General features: G+C 46.9%; 1 protein-coding gene and 1 long non-coding RNA gene across 3 annotated transcripts; one reads left to right on the forward strand and one right to left on the reverse strand.

The window, feature by feature from the left end:
• Positions 1-1119: 1119 nt before the first annotated feature.
• On the reverse strand, positions 1120-16993 carry PPEF2 (protein phosphatase with EF-hand domain 2). 2 transcript variants are annotated; one of them, XM_086612051.1, is made up of 16 exons: positions 16803-16993; positions 12879-13006; positions 12287-12344; positions 11428-11603; positions 10272-10386; positions 8916-8962; positions 8309-8475; positions 8188-8224; positions 7947-8096; positions 6841-7176; positions 5472-5657; positions 4660-4802; positions 4075-4181; positions 2613-2776; positions 1962-2049; positions 1120-1326 (listed from the first exon to the last, which is right to left on the reverse strand). In XM_086612051.1, exons 1-16 carry the CDS (start codon positions 16948-16950, stop codon positions 1148-1150), a joined length of 2229 nt encoding a protein of 742 aa, XP_086468177.1. In that variant the 5' UTR covers positions 16951-16993; the 3' UTR covers positions 1120-1147. The 2 variants fall into 2 exon arrangements, with proteins under 2 accessions (XP_086468177.1, XP_086468176.1); XM_086612050.1 differs by having other exon boundaries at positions 8188-8475.
• On the forward strand, positions 10342-16842 carry LOC147528667 (uncharacterized). The gene is made up of 3 exons (XR_015222159.1): positions 10342-10721; positions 14647-14734; positions 16641-16842. It is a non-coding gene; the product is annotated as an uncharacterized LOC147528667 (long non-coding RNA).
• Positions 16994-22393: the final 5400 nt, after the last annotated feature.

The raw sequence follows: 22393 nt of genomic DNA on the forward strand, positions 1-22393 counted from the left end.
GAAATACAGCCTCAGCATGCTAGAGCCTGTATTGTGCATTTGAGAGAGTTTACTTTTGAAAGCACGCTTCCATCACAGCTGAAAAAGTTGATGTGGAACTGCAATTAAGAGCAAAGAGAATTAGCTTATTTGTGGAAGCATGGTTCCAATTCATAAAACACCTAACGTGCAATACAGGCTTTAGCAGGAGCTCTTGTAAGAAATGGAATAAGGCTGGAATTTTCTTTTTCAAGGGCTAGGGTCCCAGTCTCAGTGCAATCTTCTACCCTAGCGCCCCTGCTAGCGGGACTAGGCTGCGTGTTCGGGATGAACAGGTGGGTTTCTTCTTTGCAAACAATGTACCAGCCCCCTACCTCTGTAAACTGCAAGTGCACTCCGCTTGGAAAAGATCTGGAACGTGTAGCATAGGCACTTCAGCAGGGGGCTACTTGATCTGTTACCCTGGCCTTCGGAAAAAAAACTGGTCACAATAAATTTCTTCAAAATGGCCCCCTGCTAGAGACAGTTTTGCATGTTTGAGAGAGAGAGTTTTTTTCCAAGTGTTGCTCCACTGCATGTACTGAGTAGCTTCAAACTTGTACAAACTAGTAGGGTACAAACTTGTCACAGTACAGGAACAACAGAGGGGAAGTAGGTATTATGAGTGAAACAGCACTGCTGCTGCCAGAGTTGACAAACGAGAGAAGGCACCAACAGCCCAGAAACAGCAATCTAGAAAAAAATGCTTTATTAAAAGGCAAGCTGCGCCCTAGAAGTTGCTACCTGGTTATAACGCTGCCTACAACAAATAATTTTACTTCTGTTTTACTACACTTGAATAGCCCTGTAACGCTTCATCACATGCAATGACAAGGTAAACTACACTGCATCTCCCTTTGAGCAGCAATTTCTACTTAAAACCCAGCTCCTTCTTAAAAAAGGTTGGAACTGAAGTGCAGCTCATCGGTTTTACCTGCTACCTTCCCCAGAAGGATCGCAGCAGTTGGCTACGGCGGTCACTGGTTTTAAGCAGTAAGTGCTACTGCTATCTGACTTCCCAGTCCCTGCTTTGCATCGGCAGGCACGCTCTGCGGTTAGGTAGGAAGCAGCCCCCCTGGCTTCGCAGACAGTCAAGGCATCCGACATGGCAACCCTCACCAGGTTCTCGCTACTGTGACTGTTTGACGAGGCGAAAGGCTTCGAGGAACTCGTTGAAGTCGATGTTTCCATCCTTGTTGAAATCAATGCTGCGCACTAAGTCATTGATGCCGTCGTCTGTGAGGTCAATGTTCATGTGGGAGCTGAAGAGCTTCCAGGTTTGGTGGAATTCCTCGAATGAGATGAGACCTGTGGAGAAGGAAGGCACAGCCGCCTCAGCACAAGGTCAGCACGGGCACTGCTGCCAGTCAGTCCCCACTCAGCATACAAGGAGGGACCCCTGCTCAGATTTCGTCTCTAATCCCTGCATACCCTCAAGGACGGAAAGAAATCACTCCTAATCTTCATTTCATGGGCTGCAACTACATTTCCCAGCATGCAGAACTCTGGCTAAAATAAAAGTTAAAGCAGGAAAGAGACATAATACAACTTGGGAGAACAAAAGCAAGCAAAGACTGTTGTAGTTTCACTTTCCTGAAGGAATTTGGTGGAGATGACTGCTTGAAAGCTGGTAACTCTTGAGATGCCAGGTATGCTGCATTACTGTCATTGCTTTCATGGCCAGTTTTGTTCTGCTGAACTCCTCCAGAAAAAATAATGATTAATTCTCTACCTGGACTGCACAGAGTCCTTCAAAAGGCGTTATGTTTGTGGAAATTTGCAATGACATTTCAGAAACTCTTGAGGCAATAAGCCCAACCGAGAGAAAAGAAAGACTCAAACTTTAACACATGAAATGAAAATAGCTTTGTACATACTAAAAGGAGCCCAAAAGCAGAACGGAATATGCTGCAGTGACCACCAGCCCCTGCACACCTGCTTACCCGAATGATCTCTGTCTATGATCCGGAATATGGTCTCCAAGTTGGATCTGTTCCGATAGATGACTTCCAGCAAGCTCGACTGGATGTGCTGAAAGACAACATGGTCACACTCCTTCTACCCTTCTGACAGCACTCGGCTTTCTCCGAGCAGTGACTGCAGACCTTCCCGTGGATCAACATTTCCCTGCTCTCGGGAGCTTGCCAGCAGCGCGCCTAGCGTCGCGTGTGGCGTACCAAACAGCTTAGTGGTGACTGGACCCTCTGCGCAACCCCGCATTGTGGCACATCAGCAACCCGTCGCTTCCACACAGAGCTTTTCCCGAGAAGACGGTGACGGGCTACGTGTTTTAACCACCACAGAGCTGATTTTGCTGGGTGTAATTAAAAAACTGCAGCTCAGAGCCTGCAATAAAGTTTTCCTGCTTAAAAGCCTGCATCCAAAACTACCTCTAGGTTTTGACTGCACGTGCATCATCTGTTTCTACAAGGGACTTGAATTCATACAAGCTTTTCCATTGACTTCAGCGGGATTTTGGATTATACGGGAACCAGAACCATCCACTCTCCTTTCATACCATACTTGGTTTCACGTGCTGGAGATCTCGTGAGCTGCTTTGCATCATTCTTCGATGGAGGGGAGCGAGTCCTTACCTCTGGGCTCCGCTGCTCCATGGCCAAGTCGTCAAGCCAGGACTTGTACTCCAGCATGCCGTCCGCCGTGCTGCGCACCAGCTGCGGTCTCAGCATCCTCCAGGGCAATCCCAGGTGCAAGACTGACTCCACCGCTGTCGCCCAGTTGCTCAGCGTGATCCTTCCTGTGAGGCAAAGAGAGCGCCGTGGAGACCTCTGAGAGACAGGCAGCTGAAAGCACATGAAGGCAACCGGCATGTTGCTTGTTTCAGTGCCACCACCTGCTACACCACTGTCTCCTTCAGGTGCTGGAACAGGTCCAGGCCATCTCCAGAACATTCTTTACCACCAAGCTGCAGCAGGGCTGCCCACCGAACAAAAAACCCTCTGAGTGCACTTCTTCCTCTTCAAGCAGTCAGGTGATGGGACAGGAACACAGCAGACCTGTTGGATGCCCCTCCCTGTCACCGAAGAGGAGCCTCGAGGAGCAGTACACGTACCCAGCCTACCGTGCTGCCGACAGCAGCAGCGTCATTTCTCCGTGGCACACTTGAGCACTTCGGTACAGGAAAAAAAACCTACACTGCCCTATAGACATCAGGCACAAGTGCACTTGCTCCTCCCTCCCCAGTCTCAGCAAACTTTTGGACATTCCAAGAAATCAGGGCCCTGGGGCTGCAAACATCTGAACAACAGGAAGACACTGACTTTGGGTCTTTCACTGTAAATTTGTGGCCTACAGCCAGGGTCACCTTGCAGATCGTGGCCTACACAACTGCACTGTACTTCCTCAGTGACCCAGGAACATGGAAAAGCCTCTGGTCTAACAGCTGAACTGGACTTGTGTGAACAATTGCGCTGCCAGGGAAGAAAGCAAGAAGCCAATTCGGCCCACGAGGAAGGGTTCTGCCAACTGCTGTGGCCCTTTTCTCCCTCGGCCCACCAACGAACCCATCTCAACTCCACGTCTCATTCACCACATCAGCAGCGCAGAGTGCTCCTGACAGCCAGACAACTGTCAACTCTCAGCTCCTCCCTTTAAGGCTCGGACAGAGGCAGCAGCCATTGAGGACATCCCCTGCTTTCCTCTTCCCAGCGATTTGAGACTCTAGGGATGAAAAGGCTCTAGAGACCACCCAGGCCTTCCCGAGTGACACACGTTCCAGATCATCTTTTGCAATGCTTCATCGATACTCCTGTTCCAAAGGGTTCTCCTCGTACCAAGCCTAAATGGCTACGCACCTCTCACTTCTCCGACACCCCCTCAGTACAACACCACCCTGAGGCATGAACAGGTTCCCAACAGAGACACTGAATAACAGCAAACGAGACCAACCGTGTGGCAAGGTCTGACGCAGCCTCCCTGTGACAGTCGCTGACAACGATCGGCGATGAGTGTCCCAACCAGCCCGAGGCCCAGCTTCACCGCTTCAACCCCGTCCTACCAGGAAATGAACCCGAGTGTCCCTCGGTGCAGGTTTACCTGTATCGTCCTTATCGTAGGCCTTGAACGCGCTGATGAGGGCTGAGGTGTGAGCAAAGAGCTTCTCCCGCAAGGCTCGAAAGGCTGACTCCTCTACTCTGCTGATTCTGGAGGATGCAGAAAAGAGAGAAGCACATTCAAGACCTGCCACGAAGCGCAAGAGAAGCCGTGCCTTCCCAGTCCTCTGGCCTATCCTCGCACAACTGCTCTGCACGGCTACAGCTACGCTGCGATCCTCGTGACAAGGTACTGCGTGCCTGCAGCACATCCCTGCATCAATTCGTGAAGCAACAACGCAGAAGAGAACCTCAGCAAGGGTCAAAAGTTAAAACTCGACGTTGTAAAGAAGCTGTAAAATCAGCTGTCCGTACTAAAGAGTCCCCTTCTGATCTTGCAACGCTCCTTCCTCGACCCTTGAGCCTCCCTCAGTCATTTCTGCACAAAGCTTGAACCCTCCTCAAGCGCTATTATTTAGTAAATCAAGCCGTGAAAGTTCAGCTCCGGAGCCAAACATTCTCCAAGCTCCCAAAGTTTTCCCCTTCGGAATTTCAACTTGGTGAATATAGAGCAGCCGGAAAGCCTTGCCTTTGGGTCATGGTGAGAGTGTGGGCTGTCTTGTTCGCTTGGTACTGAACGATGTGGGGGACGAGGTCCGGCCCCAGCTTCACGTAGGCTCCCCTGTTGCTGCCGATCTCATAGTAGTTGGAGGCTGAAAATATGGTCAGCACCTAATCCCAAAGAAGAGAGGCATTTACAGTCAGTACCTACATCCTCTATTCGGTGAAAACGACGCAACCGATCCCATCTGGAGTCAACAGACTGGAAAAGCAACGTATTTTACACGGAAAAGGAAGAGCCAGGTGGCAGCTGGCCTGGAAGCCTTACGGGTGCGAGTTCCTCGACCGAGGCACTGGTCTGGTGTGCAACTGGCCACACGCTCGGCTTCTGCCATTTCACTTGACTCTCCTGACCAACTTCCACTCTGCACTGCAGTGAGCGGAGTGAAAAGTCCCCTGAACCTTCCGAGAGCAAAACTTTGCTGCAGCAGCTTAGTAACACCCTTTTGTAAGTCATCTTTGGAAACAGCTGTGATAAGTGCAGGGCAACGCCACGAACGGGCTCAGACCTTTTCTCAGCCACCGTGCACGGAGATGTGCTTTGCCTGCACAACACGTGCCCCAGCAGAGTAGGGACTACAGACTGTCCCGACCTCAGACCTCAGCTGGGAACACGCTTCAGTAACTCCCAATTAGGCTGTTCCATGATTTTGTACGTACTTAACAAAGCTTCACTGGAAGAAATACAGAGCTGAGACAAGCCACCACAGCAACCCCACCGTGGCAGGACAGAAAGTGCTGTCCCCCCCAAGCATCCTTCACGCTGTCCTCCTCACTGACCTTCCGGTTGTGACAGAACTCGTAGCCCTCGTGCTTGCACTCATGGGAGCGGATGAGGAACTGCAAGTTGTACTTCTCCAGGATCTTCCTTGTCACGTCAGGCCCAAAGTAGCAGCCACCACCTCGCACCGTATTTGCTCTACAGCCCTCCTGTGGCATGGGGTCACTCCAGAGAATGTCTAAAATCTGAAAGGATTGGCAAAGTCCACTGAATAAAGTGCACCCTGCAGATATCACCTGTCAAAGTTTAATAAGCAAATACAGCCCTGTCTCTGAATCCCTCTCTGGGCTGCTGCTATTGCTATAGTGCAGGGAAAGAGATGTTTCCCGCATCCCAGCTGAACCACCGTGCTGCTATGCAGGACTATCACGGACCTGGTCCACCACAGAGGTGACAATGTTATTGGTCTGGAGCTACAGGCACACCCAAAGTGCCTGGAGGAAGAGACGAGTCCATAAATCAAGCCTCATACAAGCTTTCCCTTTACTGCCTCTAAGATTTGAAACAGCCCTGGCTGTTCTCCTCCATCCAAAACACAGGTCCCAGGGCAAGAACACCCAGCAGATCCCGAGGCCTTGAGCAGGCTTAGTATTAAACTCCTTTGCTCTCCAGCCAGGACATTCCGCAGCCTGCAGAGATGTAAATAAGTGCTGACTCAGGAACCACTATTTGGATTAAAGTTTCAATCTCTTTAACCCTGACCTCAATATATAGCTTTATGCTGATCAGGCGTGCAATGCTGGGATGTCAGATGTAACGTGAACTCAGTAACGATGTTTTCAGAGCACAGAGAAGACCGGTCCAACACAAGCAGCAAACCGAGTTCTAGGCTCTGACCTGCCTAGCAATCTACTCGCAGCGCTGCCCAGCTGAACCCACAAATTCAGTCTGCTCTTAGCACCCACGATCACGACTCGCTCATCAGCAAACAACATGCTCGTTCACGACCTACAGAGCAGACTTCACGTCCTACGTGCGCAGTAAGCGACATAACCACTGGGCTTGACCATCAGGCTTGTCTATTCTTTCTCCCCCCTCCAGGGAAGCAAGAAAACCTGTCGCCCCACTCCATGCCCGAGCAGCAGTTTTATTTATACAGCGACAAGCGAGTGCTGTGCTGGGGACAAACACTGAGACAAAATAGCACAAACCCCATCAGCCTGCCTGCTGGCATTTCACCAAGTTGCTCCTTAACTTCGCAACTCCGAGTTGCTCCTTAACTCCATTATATGAAGCAGCAAAAATCTCAGCAGGGAGGTCTGTGCGCTGACTCGCGTATTTTGTAGTGAGCTTCCTCACAGCAGAGAGCAAACCCGCAGCAGGCACCCCCAGCCCACCAGAACCCAGGGCCACACTTAGACTACTCACCTGCTTCCACTCCTTCTGGCGAGCGTGGCACGGCCCATCCAAATCCGTCAAGGAGACCATGCTGGAATAGGTGAGCTCCTCCGACTCCGACTCGCTGATGTCCACCAGCCGGCGGCACCGCTCGATTTGCTCCTGCACTGTCTGCCGGACCCACCTGGAGAACTCCAGCCTGTTGGCCATGCTGGGAGCCTGGGCTGGCTGGGGCTGCGGAGATAAACTGGGGGCTGCCTCGTTGCCTGCTGGGTCAGCCTCTACTTTGCTCTCCCCATTTATTTCCTGTATTTCCACGTTTCTATTCGACTCCTTTATTTTCTTCACTCTTAGTACAGAAATAAACTGAAAGAGGGAAGACAGAAAAGGGAGATGGTCACACCGCTTGGAAACCAACATCTCCATTCTAACATCATCCACTGTCAAGCTGCTCAGACCTCTGAGCCTCAATTCCCTTTGCTGCCATCAAATGCTGATGAATTGTGGGAGCTTACTAGCGCCGTCCTCTTGAGTGTGCCATTCTTGGTTTACACATCCATCCTCACTAGAGATCTCTCTCTTCATTGACTTTATGCTGCTCAGACATTTCACAAAAGGTAGAGTACCTGGATCTAATCCGCAATGGGATCTAGGCAGCAGAATGAGGGAAGGACTAAAATGACTAACGGCAGTGCTTGTCATTACATTTGGAGAAGGGAAGTCGTGTTTCTTAAGTAGAAAATGAGGCAGAGACAAGTTAAAGGATTTATCAAAATCCTTCTGGAAATCTAGGGAGAAAAACAGGCTAAGACACTGTGAAACAAAATCTCCTCATTGTATGTTTTTTACAGTCAGCACAAGCACACCTATTTACCCGTGCCATTACCCACCACTTCCATGGCTACGATCCTTACGGTCTTCCAGAAGCCAAGAATGCTTCTTCCCTTCACACCTCCTGCACGCACACTACTAATCCAAAGCGATCCCCTCCGAACCTCAACCTAAACACCGTTTGTCTAGGAAGAGCACCCTTCAGATTTGTCTGGTCAGCAGCCAAGTTGATGTGTAGAAATAAGCTCCTCACCACAGATCAGCAACATGGTCGTCTCGTGCGATATCTGTGAGATAACACCTACTTTGTTCCTTTGAATTTTCTCAAGCATGTCCAGGTCAGTGGTGTCAGAGATGCCCCCGTGTATAATGAGGACTTTCTGATCAATCAGGGTGGCCAGGGGCAGCCAGCAGAAGACATTCTGGATCATCTTCAAGATTTTCTTTCCATGCGCCTAGGAGGACAGGTCAGAAAGGAAAAGATGAAGCATGAAGCCTTCAAAGTCTCCATCTTACACGGTAAAGATGACACAAACGTATGCCTACCTTGTATTTCTGCATTACTTCCTTGGCGAAACCGTAGCTAAAGGAACAGGAGAAAGGAAGTTCAGTGGGATTTCGCAGCGACACCCTTGACACCGCGATCAGCCCCGCACAGAACCCGTACCGTAAATTGACCATGTGGTCCTCGTGGTTCCCACGGTTGAGATGAACTTCCTTTGGATAGATCAAGAGGAAGGTAAAGAGGACGATGAGGATCTCAAGAGACTGTTTGCCTCTGTCTACAAAGTCCCCGTTGAAAACGTAGGACTTGGAAGGGGAAGGAAGGCCATTCTGCAAAAGCAAGGAACAGATGTTACAAGAGAGGCAGATGTTACAAGAGAGGCTCCCCGTGATCTACATATACCTTCCCCCCCACAGCTGCACATTCGCTCACTCCCGTCCCAGGCTGCCTTAAACAATAGATCCTGACTCTTATTTTTATCCTGTAGGCTCCCAGTGCCAAACGCACCGACGAGTGAAAGGTGGCAATCTGGAAGGGTTGCCATTGGTCTCGGCGCTTACAAAAACGTCCACCCGCACTTCCCAAACGTACGTGTAAGTCAGATCCACCAGGGGAAGCAGCTGGTGCTTTGTGAAGCCATTTAAAAGGGATGGAATTGACCTGGAGAATCGCACGTGAAGGGCCCAATTTTGCAAACACTTCTCAGTGTGACCCGTGCGATACCTCTCGCGATGCCTGGCCGGCCTCCCTCTCCCAATACAGTGCCTACCTTATAAAATATGAGGAACAAGTCATCCAGCTGGCCGTGCAAGTCTCCTAACAGGCACAAAAAGACAAGTCACAGCATGTTTAACTTCAAAGGACATCAATAAATAACTTCCTATGAAGGATCTCCTCCAAAAATTAAAGACTACGGAAATATTTTGGCAAGTTCAAGGTACCAGTTTCCTTACACTGAGACAGTGTGCCCGAGGAAAAAGGGCATGATGTAAAGGCTTGAGAAGGACAGCAAAAAGCCTACGGCAGCTTCTGAAGACTCTGATTCAGAAGCTTTGTTCATTTATCTCTTAGGATGACACAACACAGCCCAAGGAACTGCTTGCCTTTGATGGTTACATGGGAGAAAACTTTGCGTACAAAACAATAATGAAACTAAATTCTCATTTAACATGTTATCGGGGAGGGAGGTTTGTTTTCAGAAGCTGACTGCAGGCAAAAGTCTGTGTGAAGTACGTATTTGTCAGATATATCTTCAAGTTTAAGCCTTAGTCCTAGAGTAGGAAAATAGTGGTGAAAAGCTTGGTCTCTTTCAAATTTACTTGATAGGACACAAAGTTGTGTTCGTATTCCGGATCTGAATGCGTACGCTGCTGCTAAGGAAGACTCGACCAAAACAGCTCCAGGACTCGGATGTTTAAACAATCCCAGGCCACAGAACAGGACAGAACATGACTGAGCTTTGAGGCCAGTCCTCGACTGGGAGCAGTTTCTGTGTTTTATTAAAAGAACTGCAAGTTTGGGGTGCCAGAACAACGACAAATTTGAATCCAGATGAGAAATTCTTTACATCTTTGCTGAAACATATAACAACTTTAAGAGCCACAGGCCACCATTAGACTTCATCTTCCCTTACACCAAAGTGTATCCTTCTCTTTTCCATTCCCACCTCCTCCTCTCTTTACCTTGTTGTCCCTGGTGTGACAGCACCCCTGCTACAGCAGGCTGTGCCGAGCGGAACGCTGCCATCTAGGGGCAGGGTTTGTTAGTGGTGTATCCCAAAATCTCTCCTGCAAGCCAAACGCAGCCTACAAATAGATAAACCACCTTTCCTAGACACCTCCATCCCGTTCCGGACCAAGCAGCAATAGGGCCATGAGGCAGACTTGCTCCCTCCCAGCCTTCAGGCTAGTCTTTGCAGCAGCTCAAATACAGGATCTGAGAAGAAACCTGGACGTTTTAGACAGCCCCAGTTGCCTCACACGTTTTGCTTACGGGCTGCATTTGTGTTCCACACTCACTACAGAGGAGGACATCACGTTCACGCTACCGTTTTATATCTTTCATACCCCTTCCATGCGAGCGTTGTGCCCCGGAGGCTGCGCAGTGCCCTCCCACCCCGACGTACCGCACACGGTGACCTCCTCGCTATAGCAGGTGGAGACGTGACTGATGTTTGGCAACTGCTTGAGGTGCTTTCTGGTCTCGTGCAGAAGGTTTAAGACATAGCAAGCGTGGAGCTGCTACTAGGAGAAAGCGAAGGGATTAAAGCAGGAAATCAGTGACCTCTGAGCAGCAATGCGGCTCTGCCTGCAAAGGCCCCAAGGACCCACCAGCATGACCTGGATGGCAGAAACTCCAACTGGGACAACACTCGACGCTGACCCGCGGGCTTCCAACAAGAGGGGACAAATACTGGACAACAGCACAAAGGAAAAGACTCGCCCAAAGCAGCCCAGCCTCGGCACTGGCAGGGCTGGCAAGGGGACCCAAAAGCCCTGGCACCGTGTGGTGAAGGCTGTATGCGCTGGGCAACATCACCTCCTAGAGCAGCAGAAATTCCAGCCCCGTATCACAGGTAAGAAGCTGCTCCTCTAGATCTTTCTTAGCCTCTTCCACCAGGCTGTGAGCTTCTGTGTGTCCTGCAGAACTATGTTCGCCCAAAGCCAGGATGCAGGCATTTAATATTAGCTAAGACACTAGAGACCTTTGGTTTACAAGTCGTTTGGTTTGGAGAAGGGATGTTGGGGCCTGTTTTGCAGTTTAGCACCTTGACTGAGGGATGGCAGCAGAACACTGCAATTGTACAAGGACTTGGCTTGTTAGTGCTGCTGAATTGGTACTGGGCTTCCTCACCAAAAAACTCACATTTTACATTTTAAACATGAGTCAAAGTTGCATGGCGCAACACACAATTTTAATCAGCTGTTTCCATCTGGGCCACCCTATACGTTTTTACAAATGGAGGATATGAAACAAAAAAATGACAGAATGTTCCAACATAGACTGTTGAGGGAGTTTTTTCCTTCTAAAATGACATTCAGGTTAATATTGGCATACACCTACGACAAGTTTTCGGTTTTGTCAGCATTTGTCTGGATTTTCAGAAAGGAGAAAAGTTCCCATAGCAGGGGCAAACAGCGTATCATTTCCATCCCCTTTCGCTTAACAGCCTGCCAGCTCTTTATACTCCAATCAACTTAGCTTGCTAGGAAGGCTAAACCCAAATTATCTGTCCTACACGCCTGCGTGGAGAAAGCCTGGTTCTTTTTTGGGATCCTTACTTGTTTCTGTTTGAAAGCTTCCAGCAAGGCAGTCGCATGGTCAGGGAGGAGTGGGAAAGAGAGACGGGGTCCAGTGTAGGAGTCTGGCACCTCCATGGATTCATAGTCACAGTATTTTTCCAGCTCTGCCTCTTTGAAGCTTTCCCCACTTATGAACATGCGACTGATAAAATCTCCTGGATGACCGATTAGTTGGATCGATTGTTTTTGAAAAAAGAGAAAGAGACAAGAAAAAGTTAAGTCGGCTGGGGTAGTTGTGAGAAAAAGGGTGGCAGTTTGAACGGAAGGAGCAAGGACTTCAGCAGGTTATGGTCAGCAAAAGAAATAGTTAATTTTGACTTACTACCATCAGGTTTCAGAGCTAAGCTCATGAGCACGTTCCCAACACTAAGAAACTACAGGTAACGCTCTCTGCAGATGCAGGAAGATGCTGTACTGGTTCCCACAGCACTTCTCCTCACCACTGCCTCAGTTGTAAGGAGAGACTAAATTAAAGAGACACCCTAAAGCACAGTGCCCTAAAGATGGATTCTCTCACCTCGGAAACGGACTGTGCTCAGCCCTGCTTCCAGGGATCACTGAAAAAAGGCAGATTTCTAATGCTGCTCTCAGAAAACATACTGTGGTTTTATTGTCCCTTCCGGCTCCTAAGGAGGAGGAACTGCCCCACCTCCCTCGCACGGCTCTGAGAGTCCCCAGACAATTCACTTTCCCGTCTGAATTCCTGATGCCATCACTCTTCAGGCTGTCTCGGCCCCCTTTGCCATCCTGAGGGGCCCGCACGGGGCAATGAATTGATACAGGGTGTAACGTTCTGCGCTGCTGGTGCCACAGCTACAAACGACATCGAGAAACTTACTCTCTTTACTGCTGCTTGGCGTGAACTGATCCATGAGGTAACTGAAGAAGTTGTGAAGCTGCAAGAAGAGACAGAGCCCATCATCATTCACTCTGGAATGAAATTCTTCTTTCTGGAAGAATCATCTGTGCCTTTCTCATGTTGTCTGATACGTACCCCAGATGGTACTACACCAATTCGAGTTTTGAACAGCTTGTGATGAAGTCAAAAAAGCAGCTTTACCTTCAGCCATGCAGACAGAAGTAGCCCTGTAAGCCCTCCCTCTCCCTGCCTGACAGCAAGGCAACCAGGAAAGAGAATATTAATCCAAGTTAAGGCATAACAAACCAAGTAGGCTTGCCTATGGTGTTCAGACTCAGGGAAAACAAGATGAAATTGTCCTTACGGCTTGCTTTCAAGACTCATTACTTGGGGTTTCATCAGACACAAACAGGCAGGAAGTCAGTAGGCTAAAAAGGGGCAGGAAACCCCGTCCTTGGCCCACTGAAGCACTTAAAGGGTTACGAGCCACTCGCCAGAAACAAGCGAGCCTGTGGCAAAGAAGCCACCCTCCTATCTATTTTCCTACGTACTCTTTTCCTTGGCACCTTACCTTGATCTGGTCCTGCTCACAAGCATACTCAATGGATTGGAAGATTCTCCAAGTGCAACGTCGGCGCATTTCCAGCCGAGCGACGTAGCGCCGATACCACCGCTGGATCAAGACGGCCGCCTTGAAAGCTGGAGAGCAAAACCAGAACCAACCTGCTGAGCTGCAGCGGAGGTACCCTGCTACCGCTCCTTTCCCAATCCTGAAACCCGAAGAGGGACCTTGCTTTTTCAGAAGCAAGCTTTCAGGAAAGGTGTTCTGATGCCTAAATATCGAGCATAAAACGCTCACTTCTTTTCACCATATTGCAAGAGGTCGATCTGACCCTGCCTGACCAGAGACCTCTGAAGCCATTCTAACCATTGCTGTTGGCTCCTCAGCACCAGCGTCGACAACTTATTAGAGCCTAAAGATCCAAACCTGTTCTTCAGTATTAATAGATAAGTTCCTCCCTTTCTTTCCACCTTGATCATTTTTATGTCCTAGTCTAGGTACTAGGGCTTCAGGAAAGCAGAGATTTGACTGAGGCCAGGAGCTGGGGCAAAGCAAGACACCCAGTCCCCTTCCCGAACCTTTAAAGTATCGGGTTTGTCTACCTTCATAGAATCATAGAATGGTTTGGGTTGGAAGTGACCTCAAAGATCATCTAGTTCCAACCGCCCTGTCATGGGCAGGGACACCCTCCCCTACACCAGGTTGCCCAAAGCCTCATCCAACCTGGCCTAAAAGCCAAAAAAAAAAAGCCAAAAGCCTTCAAGCTAAATAAATATCTCAGCTTGTGCAGTCCTGGACAAACTCTACAAGGGATCTATTCTAGCTTAAGTGTTAACATAACCTTCCGTTGGGATACAATAAAGACATAATTAACAGCCACAGTGAAAACAGGGAGACAGATCTTAGGCCACCTAATGACAAAGAAGGAACAAAATGCCAGGAATTTCCAGGTGGTCATAGTTCAATCCACAGCCAGCACTGGCACCAGGCTCGTCCTGCCAAACAGTGGTTATTTGCCCTGATCTTTACAACATAACCATTCCTCTGCATTTCCCCAGTTCCAGTGGTTTTCGTTAGACTGGATGGGGTATGTGCATATGTGAAGTGAAGTACATTGGTGCAGTTTCCCATTTCTTTTTTCAAGTTCTGCAACGGAACTTTATGTGCCTCTAGAAACTCTTCCATCCTCTTTAGCTGGCCTTGACCACATTTGGACTGCCCGGTTACTTGACAGCACCGTGCCAACCCACTCTGCTACCTGGCATTTCTCTTTTCATTACGCTCAGTGTCCCTTCCTGTTAATTTCTGGAGCCCTACCCTAGAGCTCTGCGTTTAAAACATTTTCTAACAGTGTGTCTCTGTCCTATATGTAGCTGAGGGAGGGAGGGAGGGATGACTGCTTTATCTACAGGCTGGCCCCAAAACCAAGTGGAGACTACAGCATTAGCTCTGCTAGCCCTAACTAGCAGATGCTTGTATTCCCTCGGCATCGTGTTTGTGAGAGAGCACTGCCACCTTCGCCAAAGCAGGGAGAGCAACACAGGGTGTAGGGTGGAAAAACTTACTTCAAAAGAAGGAAATGCCCCACCCCTACCCCAAAGGCTGCTAAGTGCTTGCAACAAAGAGATCACCTTAATTCAATTAGCTTGCATTAATTATATAACACAAACCACCGTCCATGTACTTCAGCAGGAAACACTGACCTTTACCTACAGAAGATATCCTGATGGCTTACGTACAGAAAATAATAATCCTTTAAATTATGTTACTGTTACAGCACGAGGAGCTGCAGAGCACAAAGAGGGAAGAGGTATTGCTGTTGTGCAGCTGGGCAACTGAGTCACAGAAAAGTCACAGGCAAGAAGGTAAGACTTGGTTAGCCTTAATTCAAGACTAACTTACATATTCTTTGCCTGAGCCTTCTATCTTGTTGAGAAAATGCTTACTGATCTGCTGGGCTATGAAAAAATAAAAAAGGCTGACTTTTTTCCTGTAGTTGGGTGCTCCTGATGTTACCTCAGCCTCTTTTACAACAGACCCCACACTAGCTGCCTTCCTCTCTGTACAGTCATTTGGCTGGCATGTAACCACCATCACAGTCGCAATCACTCTCTAAAATAACAACTTGGAAATATCCCGCATTCCCCTAACAGTGGATAAACACCCAATTACTCTGGTCGGAGCCAGATGAATTTCAGCTGAATCCTGAGCAGAAATTCCTAGTTGTAACTCCACACATACCAATGAAAACTAGATCTTTTGAAACACTCTAAATGAAATCTGTGAAAGACTCATTATGAAGCACACAGTGAGCATATATACCAACAGCCACAGCATTTTAAGTTTCCAGATGGGCAAGGCATTGTTTTTTTTATGTTACTTTTACAGAGACAGGCTCTGCAACTGAAAAAGCCAGGTATTCTAATTTGCCAGCTTACCTGAGTGAGTTTCATCTGGCAGTGTTTGTACTAGTTTAGAAAAAAAATAATAAAAAAGGAACAAAATGAGATTTATCCACCTTTTATGAGGATCCAAGCAGTAAACTGAACCATACATCATCACATAAGCTACTGAAAGCACACCAAAGTGGCAGCACTCAGCCTAAAATAAGCCTGTTTGTGCTAGCAGTGTAGTTCACAAACCAGCTTACAGGATGGAGTCTGCACCCTCTCTCTGGTTCCCCATTCTCCTCTTTGCTCAAGCGCAGGGCCGGTTTAACAGAGCTCTGCTGGCTCCGCTTTCCGTAGGGAACAGCTTCTCGGGCCTCCTACAAGTGGGACAGGACACCACCCGGCACGTTACACTTGGGTGGCAAGTCTTAAGCAGCTCCACATCTGCAGATCAGCAGACGTGAAAGATTTTGAGAACCAGAAGCTAGAAATTCAGAGAGGTTTTACTGTCATGGGAACGGTTGAGGAGGTATCAGATCTAACGCAGAGTTTCAGATAAGTAGTTTTATGTCCCACTTGGTTTGTTATAGACAAGCCATAACCATAAAATAGCCCTGAACTTTTTTGGGAAAGGCCATGGTTCTCTGGTGCTATAAGGCAACAGACAAGTCTAACTTACTTTAAAAAAGGCGAAGTTTTTCAACAAAGAATTACAAACAAAAAAGGCTGACTCACAACACTGTCCCTGCTTTCTTCATTTCTCAATGCAATCACTATCTTCCTTTCAAAGCACTTGCAAACAGTTTGCACCCTACTGTTCTACCAAGGCTGATGACTGAGTGATTCAAGCAACAAAGTCATCCGTTTCCTTGTTTCACACTTCCTCTTGTGTCAAGCCTCACTCAGAAACTCCGTTTGTTCCATAGCAGACCTGAGCACATGCCCAGCAAATCCATATTATCCTACAGAGGGTTTCATAAAAACAAATCATTACAGCTTCAAGAGCCATAAAAAAAGTCTACATTATTAGCAGAGATTCGGAGCATTGCACTGATGTAATTATAAAAAAGCACAATTATTGATTTTCCACCTCTCTTAACCACATCATCTTACCTTCTTTAGAAGCAGATGTGTTTTGGCTTTGCTAATGCTTCTGCTTGATCAGTCCCGCACCACTAACACAGTCTTTAAAAACCAAGTCCACCCGAAGCAGCAGGGTGATACCATCCATCTCGCTCTCAGCACGTGACAACGCACGCCTGAGCCAGCAATTGATTAATCCATCGGGTGTCAGTTTCAACAGAATCGCTTTTTGCTGCTTCATTTCTGGTCAGGCTGAGTTTAATCTAATCCTCATCTAAATAGCTGTTATTTTCTCAAGCCCGTTGCTCTTCTGCCTGGCAGCTGAGACTCCTTGGCACAGGATACTCAAAGACCTCGCCTCAATGCTACCAAGAAAACCAGGTAACTCAAAAAACAAACACAATCCAACAGCATGTGCAGGACCAGACAGGAAATTACTACTTTACAAAGAATCACTCACCATTTTCAGACTTCTGCAGGGAGTACTTGTAGTTGGCATTTACGGAACTACCAGAGCCCATGTTCTCCAACCAGTACTCCTGGAACACTGCAGACTGGCTCAGTATGACCAAAACCACGAAACAGATGCAGGAGAGAACATAGTCCATTCAGTCGGAATCAAAATAGCTGCAACATGCCACACAGTGCTGAGAATCTGTAATTAAATATATTAACACTTATTAAGATCAATGAGCAGATGGCCTGTCTCGTGCCCAAGTACATCTTCCACTACCAGGTTTTTCCAGCTCCTTTGTTGTCCTCTAGACAATCTCAGATGAAGATTTGTGTCTTACTGGTTCAAACTTAAAGTCAGCTGTAGGAATAGGAACCTTTTCAGCACCTTTCTTAATTGTGTAAAAATAGCAGAGATTATGTATTGAGGTGCTATAATTGTACGGTAGATGGCTAAATCATTCATTCACAATGCTTCACATCCTCATTTTAAGCTCCTAAACTGTGAACAATATGACCTGAACCTTCATTTCAGATGCTACAATAAAATAAACTCGATTGAGCTCTTGAGAGCAGGCAACACCTCCAAAACCTCATGCTACCTCCCTGCTTCTTGGTGCGCAGCTGGAGCACCTGGATGAAGGGGCTAAAATACTACACATGACTGCATGTGGGAGGCACTCGTACACTGTACAGAAAAGAAAAAAAAAAGGTTTTCAGTACCAATCAGGAACCATAAAAGTCATGAAGATGATTCCTTAACAATCAGTCTACGCAGACAAATATTCATGCACGTAGCCATCTGCGAAGGATAGCTCTCATAACGAGAGGGATGAACACACAGATGGTATTTAAATCTATTTGCAGTAGCACAGCTAGAAGGGAGATAAGTCTAAAATAACAATTAGCTATCATAAGAAAATAATCAGCTTGGTTAAACACTGCTTTCCTTCACCTCGTGGATTTGCTCGAGTTTGGGGGCGTATTATACCAGCAGTTGCCCAGATCCCGGCTAGTATAAAAAGATGGGATAGCCAGACCGTTGTCACCTCACTGCTGCAGAAAGCTCTGCTCAGAGCAAACGGATCCCATTTCAAGATTAGGTCAAATTCTGAACCAATTCTCTTGGATAACAACCAGAATGTCATTCACAGCCAGAAACGTTTCCTCTGGACAAAAAAAAACCCTATCATGTACTACTGCCAAAGCAGCCCCAGGCTATACGGCCTAAGAATTACACAGATTTTCATTCCAACCTCCAAGTGGGGGAGGAAGAAGCTGAGGAAGAGAGGGAAGGAAATGAACACCTGTAAAAACATTAAACCTGGTGCTAGCAGGAGACCACGGCTCAAAGGATTTGGAAGGGTCAGAACAACGCGACTACAGAGGCACTTCTTCCCAGCAGAGGGAAGAGTCCTTCTCCTTTTCTCACCTCCCGCAATCCTTTTGCCTCCTTCAGTCTCTTTCCACCTAACCCACGTCTTTCCTCTCAGAATAGGGACAGATCTGCACGAACCCTAAGTGAAGGAACGCGTCCGGTGTTGCGTAAGGTGCACGTGCACAGTGCTTGCTCGGGAAGGCAAGCTGTGCTAAGGAATGTTTCGGCATGGAATGTCTCTAAGGCAGATGAAATGCTGGTTCTCTACCTCACCCAGCATGCCGAATCGCAGGGTGGCACCTTCTCAATAACTGGAGGATACGTAGCAATGCTCTCAACAAAACACCAGTCACTCCAGTTGTATTCTAACAACATTCTTTCATATCGGTGTCAAAAACGGCCTGAAATCTCTGCAGAGTTATGCCAAGTTACATCCAGTGCTTTATGGCCTGTGTGCTCAAATAACGCAGCTTTTCAGATTACTAACTGTTCAAAAGGACAATTGCGCACAAAAATCCGAATCCCTAGTGTTTGAGGCTCTTATTTGTGACCTCCTGCACGAGGCATATTGCATCTCAGGAAAAACAAATTTTCAAGCTTAGAATTTCGCAGTGTAGACTTCTAACTCCCGTCCGGCTAGCCAACCAAAAATTCTGTTCAAAGACACAAATCTGAAGATTTTGGCAAGTATTACCCATCCAGAGAACCAGCGATACAAACGTGAATTTAGAGTCATCCCCAAGCACCTCCACTTACTGCCTTCCGCTCCGCCTGGGAGGGCGGCCTGAACCAGCGTGACACAGGTTCCCTTCAGATGAAACACATCAGAAGACACACTCCAGTGACTAATGGGAGTTCAGTCTGCAGGACCGAATTCCAGCCAGTCCCAAGAAAAGACCCCAAAACACGGTTAGGGGAGACAGCTGTTCCTCCACGCTGCAGGTCAGCACAGCCTGCGTGCCTCGCTGCATCTTCCGTGCTGCTTAGGAACCCGACAGCACCAGCTTCAAAAGAAGACAGATGCTTCGGCTTTTTGGAGGTGAGCGCCTTTAAAGATACCTTTTAAAATGTAAACACGAGGAAGAAAATCCTTTTTCAGGAACTAAAACACCTCCAGATCACTTTTTATAACGGAGAAGAAATTTGAAGCACACTCTTAAGTGCAGAGTTAGGTACTTTGCTTGTTTAGGATGTGTTCAGGGGTATTGCCGATGTGTTTTGATAAAAGGTGACCTTGGATTTGAGAGCACCTTTGGGGACACAGAATTAAAACTTTTCCTCATTTCCCCTCTTCCTTGCAAAACAAATAAGCATTTGTTATTTGGGCGGTTCTACTTTAAACTTAAATTTCAGCCATCCCTACCCAGGGATGGTCTACTATCCGTGTGTCCTAGGAGCACCTGCGTGAAAGGTCTTGTCCACAGGTCTCTCCCAAGCAATTCCTGGAGATGCCAGCTTTTTCACTTCCTTACCCTCAGATTTTCCTGAGGGCCACAGCCTGAACAAAGGAGCGCACGGCAGTAAACCAAAGACTAATGGAATCGAACCTGTTTCAAGGGTGGGAGTGAGGAACAAATAGAGCTGGTCCAACGGCTCAGCACCTCTCATCCTTCCTCATCTACCCAAACGTGACATGCACTCCTCCTCTTCCTAAAATCCTATACTTCCACCCAAAAAAAGCATGGACTCCAGAGCCGTACGCGGACAGGGACAACTAACAGAACACCACAGGTGGGTGCCTCAGTAGAAGGCCACAAACATGTAGAAAAGAAGCATGTTCCCTGTTCACCAGAGCTGGTGTTCTAAAAGTCGGAGAAAGATCTAACAACCAGACTCCGCATATACCTCCCAAGCAACAGGTAATATACTCATTTTTGTAACTCACAAACTGCTGACTCATTGAATTATACCACATCAAAACTCATCAAAGGAAAACTTGCACAAATCCAGTTCTGTCAACCACCCCAAAACAAGAACAAAAGCCGAAGTAAATCTCCTAGCTTACCCTAAATGTTATTTTAACTCCTTCAAAACCAAAGCCAGTGACAGCATTTGTGAATCAAACGCTACGCACTCTGTCACATCGCTGAGCTTGTCCACACAACACATCTGTGCAAAATGTGGTGCTCCACCCACGTGAATTGAAGGCTTCCTGCAAGGAACACCAAAGCTAACTCCAAAACAACAGAGCTCTGAGAAATGATGACACGCTTCACGTATCACGTGCACAACCGGACCACCACTAACTTGACAATTTTATAGACGTTCGGACCACTGAGGGAAGAGATAAGCAGAATCTGGAAGGTGATGAGAAGATAGAACAGGCTTACTGAAAGTTTACTAGGAAAAAAAAATCTGTAAAAGAGGGAAATGGAAATTTTGATTTCTGCTGAAAGAAAAACAGCAACAGTTTAAGAGCTACAAATGAATTAAAAAAAAAAATAATCAAATAATCCTCCCCAGAACAAAAATACTAGCCAGCACTAGGGAAAGTGATGATCCCACTGTGCCCTCCTAGAGTAATGCCCATGTATGTCCCACGTGTACATCAGACTCGGCACGTCTCATATCTGGAAACGAGGTGATGAAGCTTATTTTATTTTACACATGCACTGACCTGGGCACCTGCACAGTTACCACAGTGCCAAAAAAGAGAATTTCAGACAGAAAACTCCCAACCGCAGTATTACCCATCTTGACGTTTAAAAAAGATATTTCTCCCCAAACTATGGGTGCCAAGTAACTACTTCTGAACACAAAACACTGCTACAGAGAAACAAAAAGAACAACGTAACTTACCTTGCCACCAGTTTCTAACTCAGGGAATTATCAAGATAAACACATGAGAAGCTCCCCGCTTTTTAAATTTATGTTTCCACTCAGTATCCAACGTGACCAGTAATCTCTGAAGTGATTTGCTTGCTGGGAGCTCGAGCAAGTCCTCCTGAAAATCTCAATAACGGAGTAAGGTGTTCGCTCGGTCACTGCCGTGCAGCACGTGTGTGCTGGGCTGCAACCAGTGCAGCCCCTGGGATTTATTTACTGCACCGTTGCTTTGAGCAGCCTTAAGAATCCTGTCCCATGTGATGCTTAAGAAAGGCTACAGCTCTGAAATGGATTAGGATTACTGCAGAGGATTATGAATGAGAAATATAGTACGTTGGCCTCTCTCATCTTAGAGTCAGCTCTTGCACACTTTCAAGTTGCCTTTTGCTAAATGCAAACTTCTGGAAGAAAAGGAGTTAAAAGTTTCACCCTTTCTCTGTGTTGGGCTGAAAAATCTTGTGGGCTTTTTAGTTAGGGAATGCGTCCTGCAGAAACAAAAGGATGGAAGAAGCAAGGATAATGTCTTTAACGTAGTTCTGTTTAATTACTTAACATTTCTGAGTCATGAATCTGACTGGGCTTGAGAAAGCAGAAAAACTGATTTTACTTCCCAGTCTCTTGCAGCGGACACACAAAGCAGATGATAACTCAAACAGAAGGAGGATGAGCAATTCACACAACTACAGACGATCCTCCTTTTTTAAAAACACACAAGACCCCACAGAATACCCAAATGCTCCAGAATCTATCAGTGTTACATTTTAATGGTTCCAGGTTTTATTTAACATATTAGCAATCCTCTATCTCTGTATTTTTATCAGATTTCAGTTCTTGCGCAAAAGCAGTTCAACACATTCCATAGGTTAAATCATCTAGTTTTTAAGACATGTTATTTACTACTTTCTCAGTGTTTAGTTCCATGACATGCTGAAAATATAAGACCAAAAAGTTATATGTTGTTCCACTTAGGAAAAAAAAATAAATCAAGTATTCAAGTTAGCACATAGGCTTTATTTTGTTGTCAATCAGGATGTCTCTGTGTTTACAAGCAGATGAAAGGCAAGACTTTGTTAAAAAAATAATTTAAAAGACCAAAAGAAAATAAAATTAGACTTGTTCAAATCTAGTTTCCAACTCAAACCAACCCCCACGTTTCAATGATCTGCTCTGTGCTGGCACAAGTTCTGAACAGCTGATGAGGCATACACAGGACAGGAATATACAATTGTTTCCTGATTATTCATGGTTACCAGATATTTATACTCTTGAGATCTGTTTGTACACATTGAAACAAACACATTCAATTAAATTTATATCCCACTGAGACGCCAGGCAGACCGCTGCCAGAAGATAATCAGCCTAACACCGCTGAGGTCAAGAGGACTCTGCAAAAT

This window comes from Tauraco erythrolophus, chromosome 5 (genome assembly GCF_009769465.1).
Source record: "Tauraco erythrolophus isolate bTauEry1 chromosome 5, bTauEry1.pri, whole genome shotgun sequence".
NCBI lineage: Eukaryota > Metazoa > Chordata > Aves > Musophagiformes > Musophagidae > Tauraco > Tauraco erythrolophus.

Bases quoted from the DNA above. Each gene is read 5' to 3' on its own strand.
- PPEF2 (XM_086612050.1), bottom strand. From the start codon at position 16,950: ATGGACTATGTTCTCTCCTGCATCTGTTTCGTGGTTTTGGTCATACTG. The intron at 13,007-16,802 runs GTGAGTGATTCT...TTTGCTCTCCAG, and splicing joins CCTGCAGAAGTCTGAAAATG to CTTTCAAGGCGGCCGTCTTG. The intron at 4,803-5,471 runs GTCAGTGAGGAG...CTTTGGGATTAG, and splicing joins AGTTCTGTCACAACCGGAAG to GTGCTGACCATATTTTCAGC.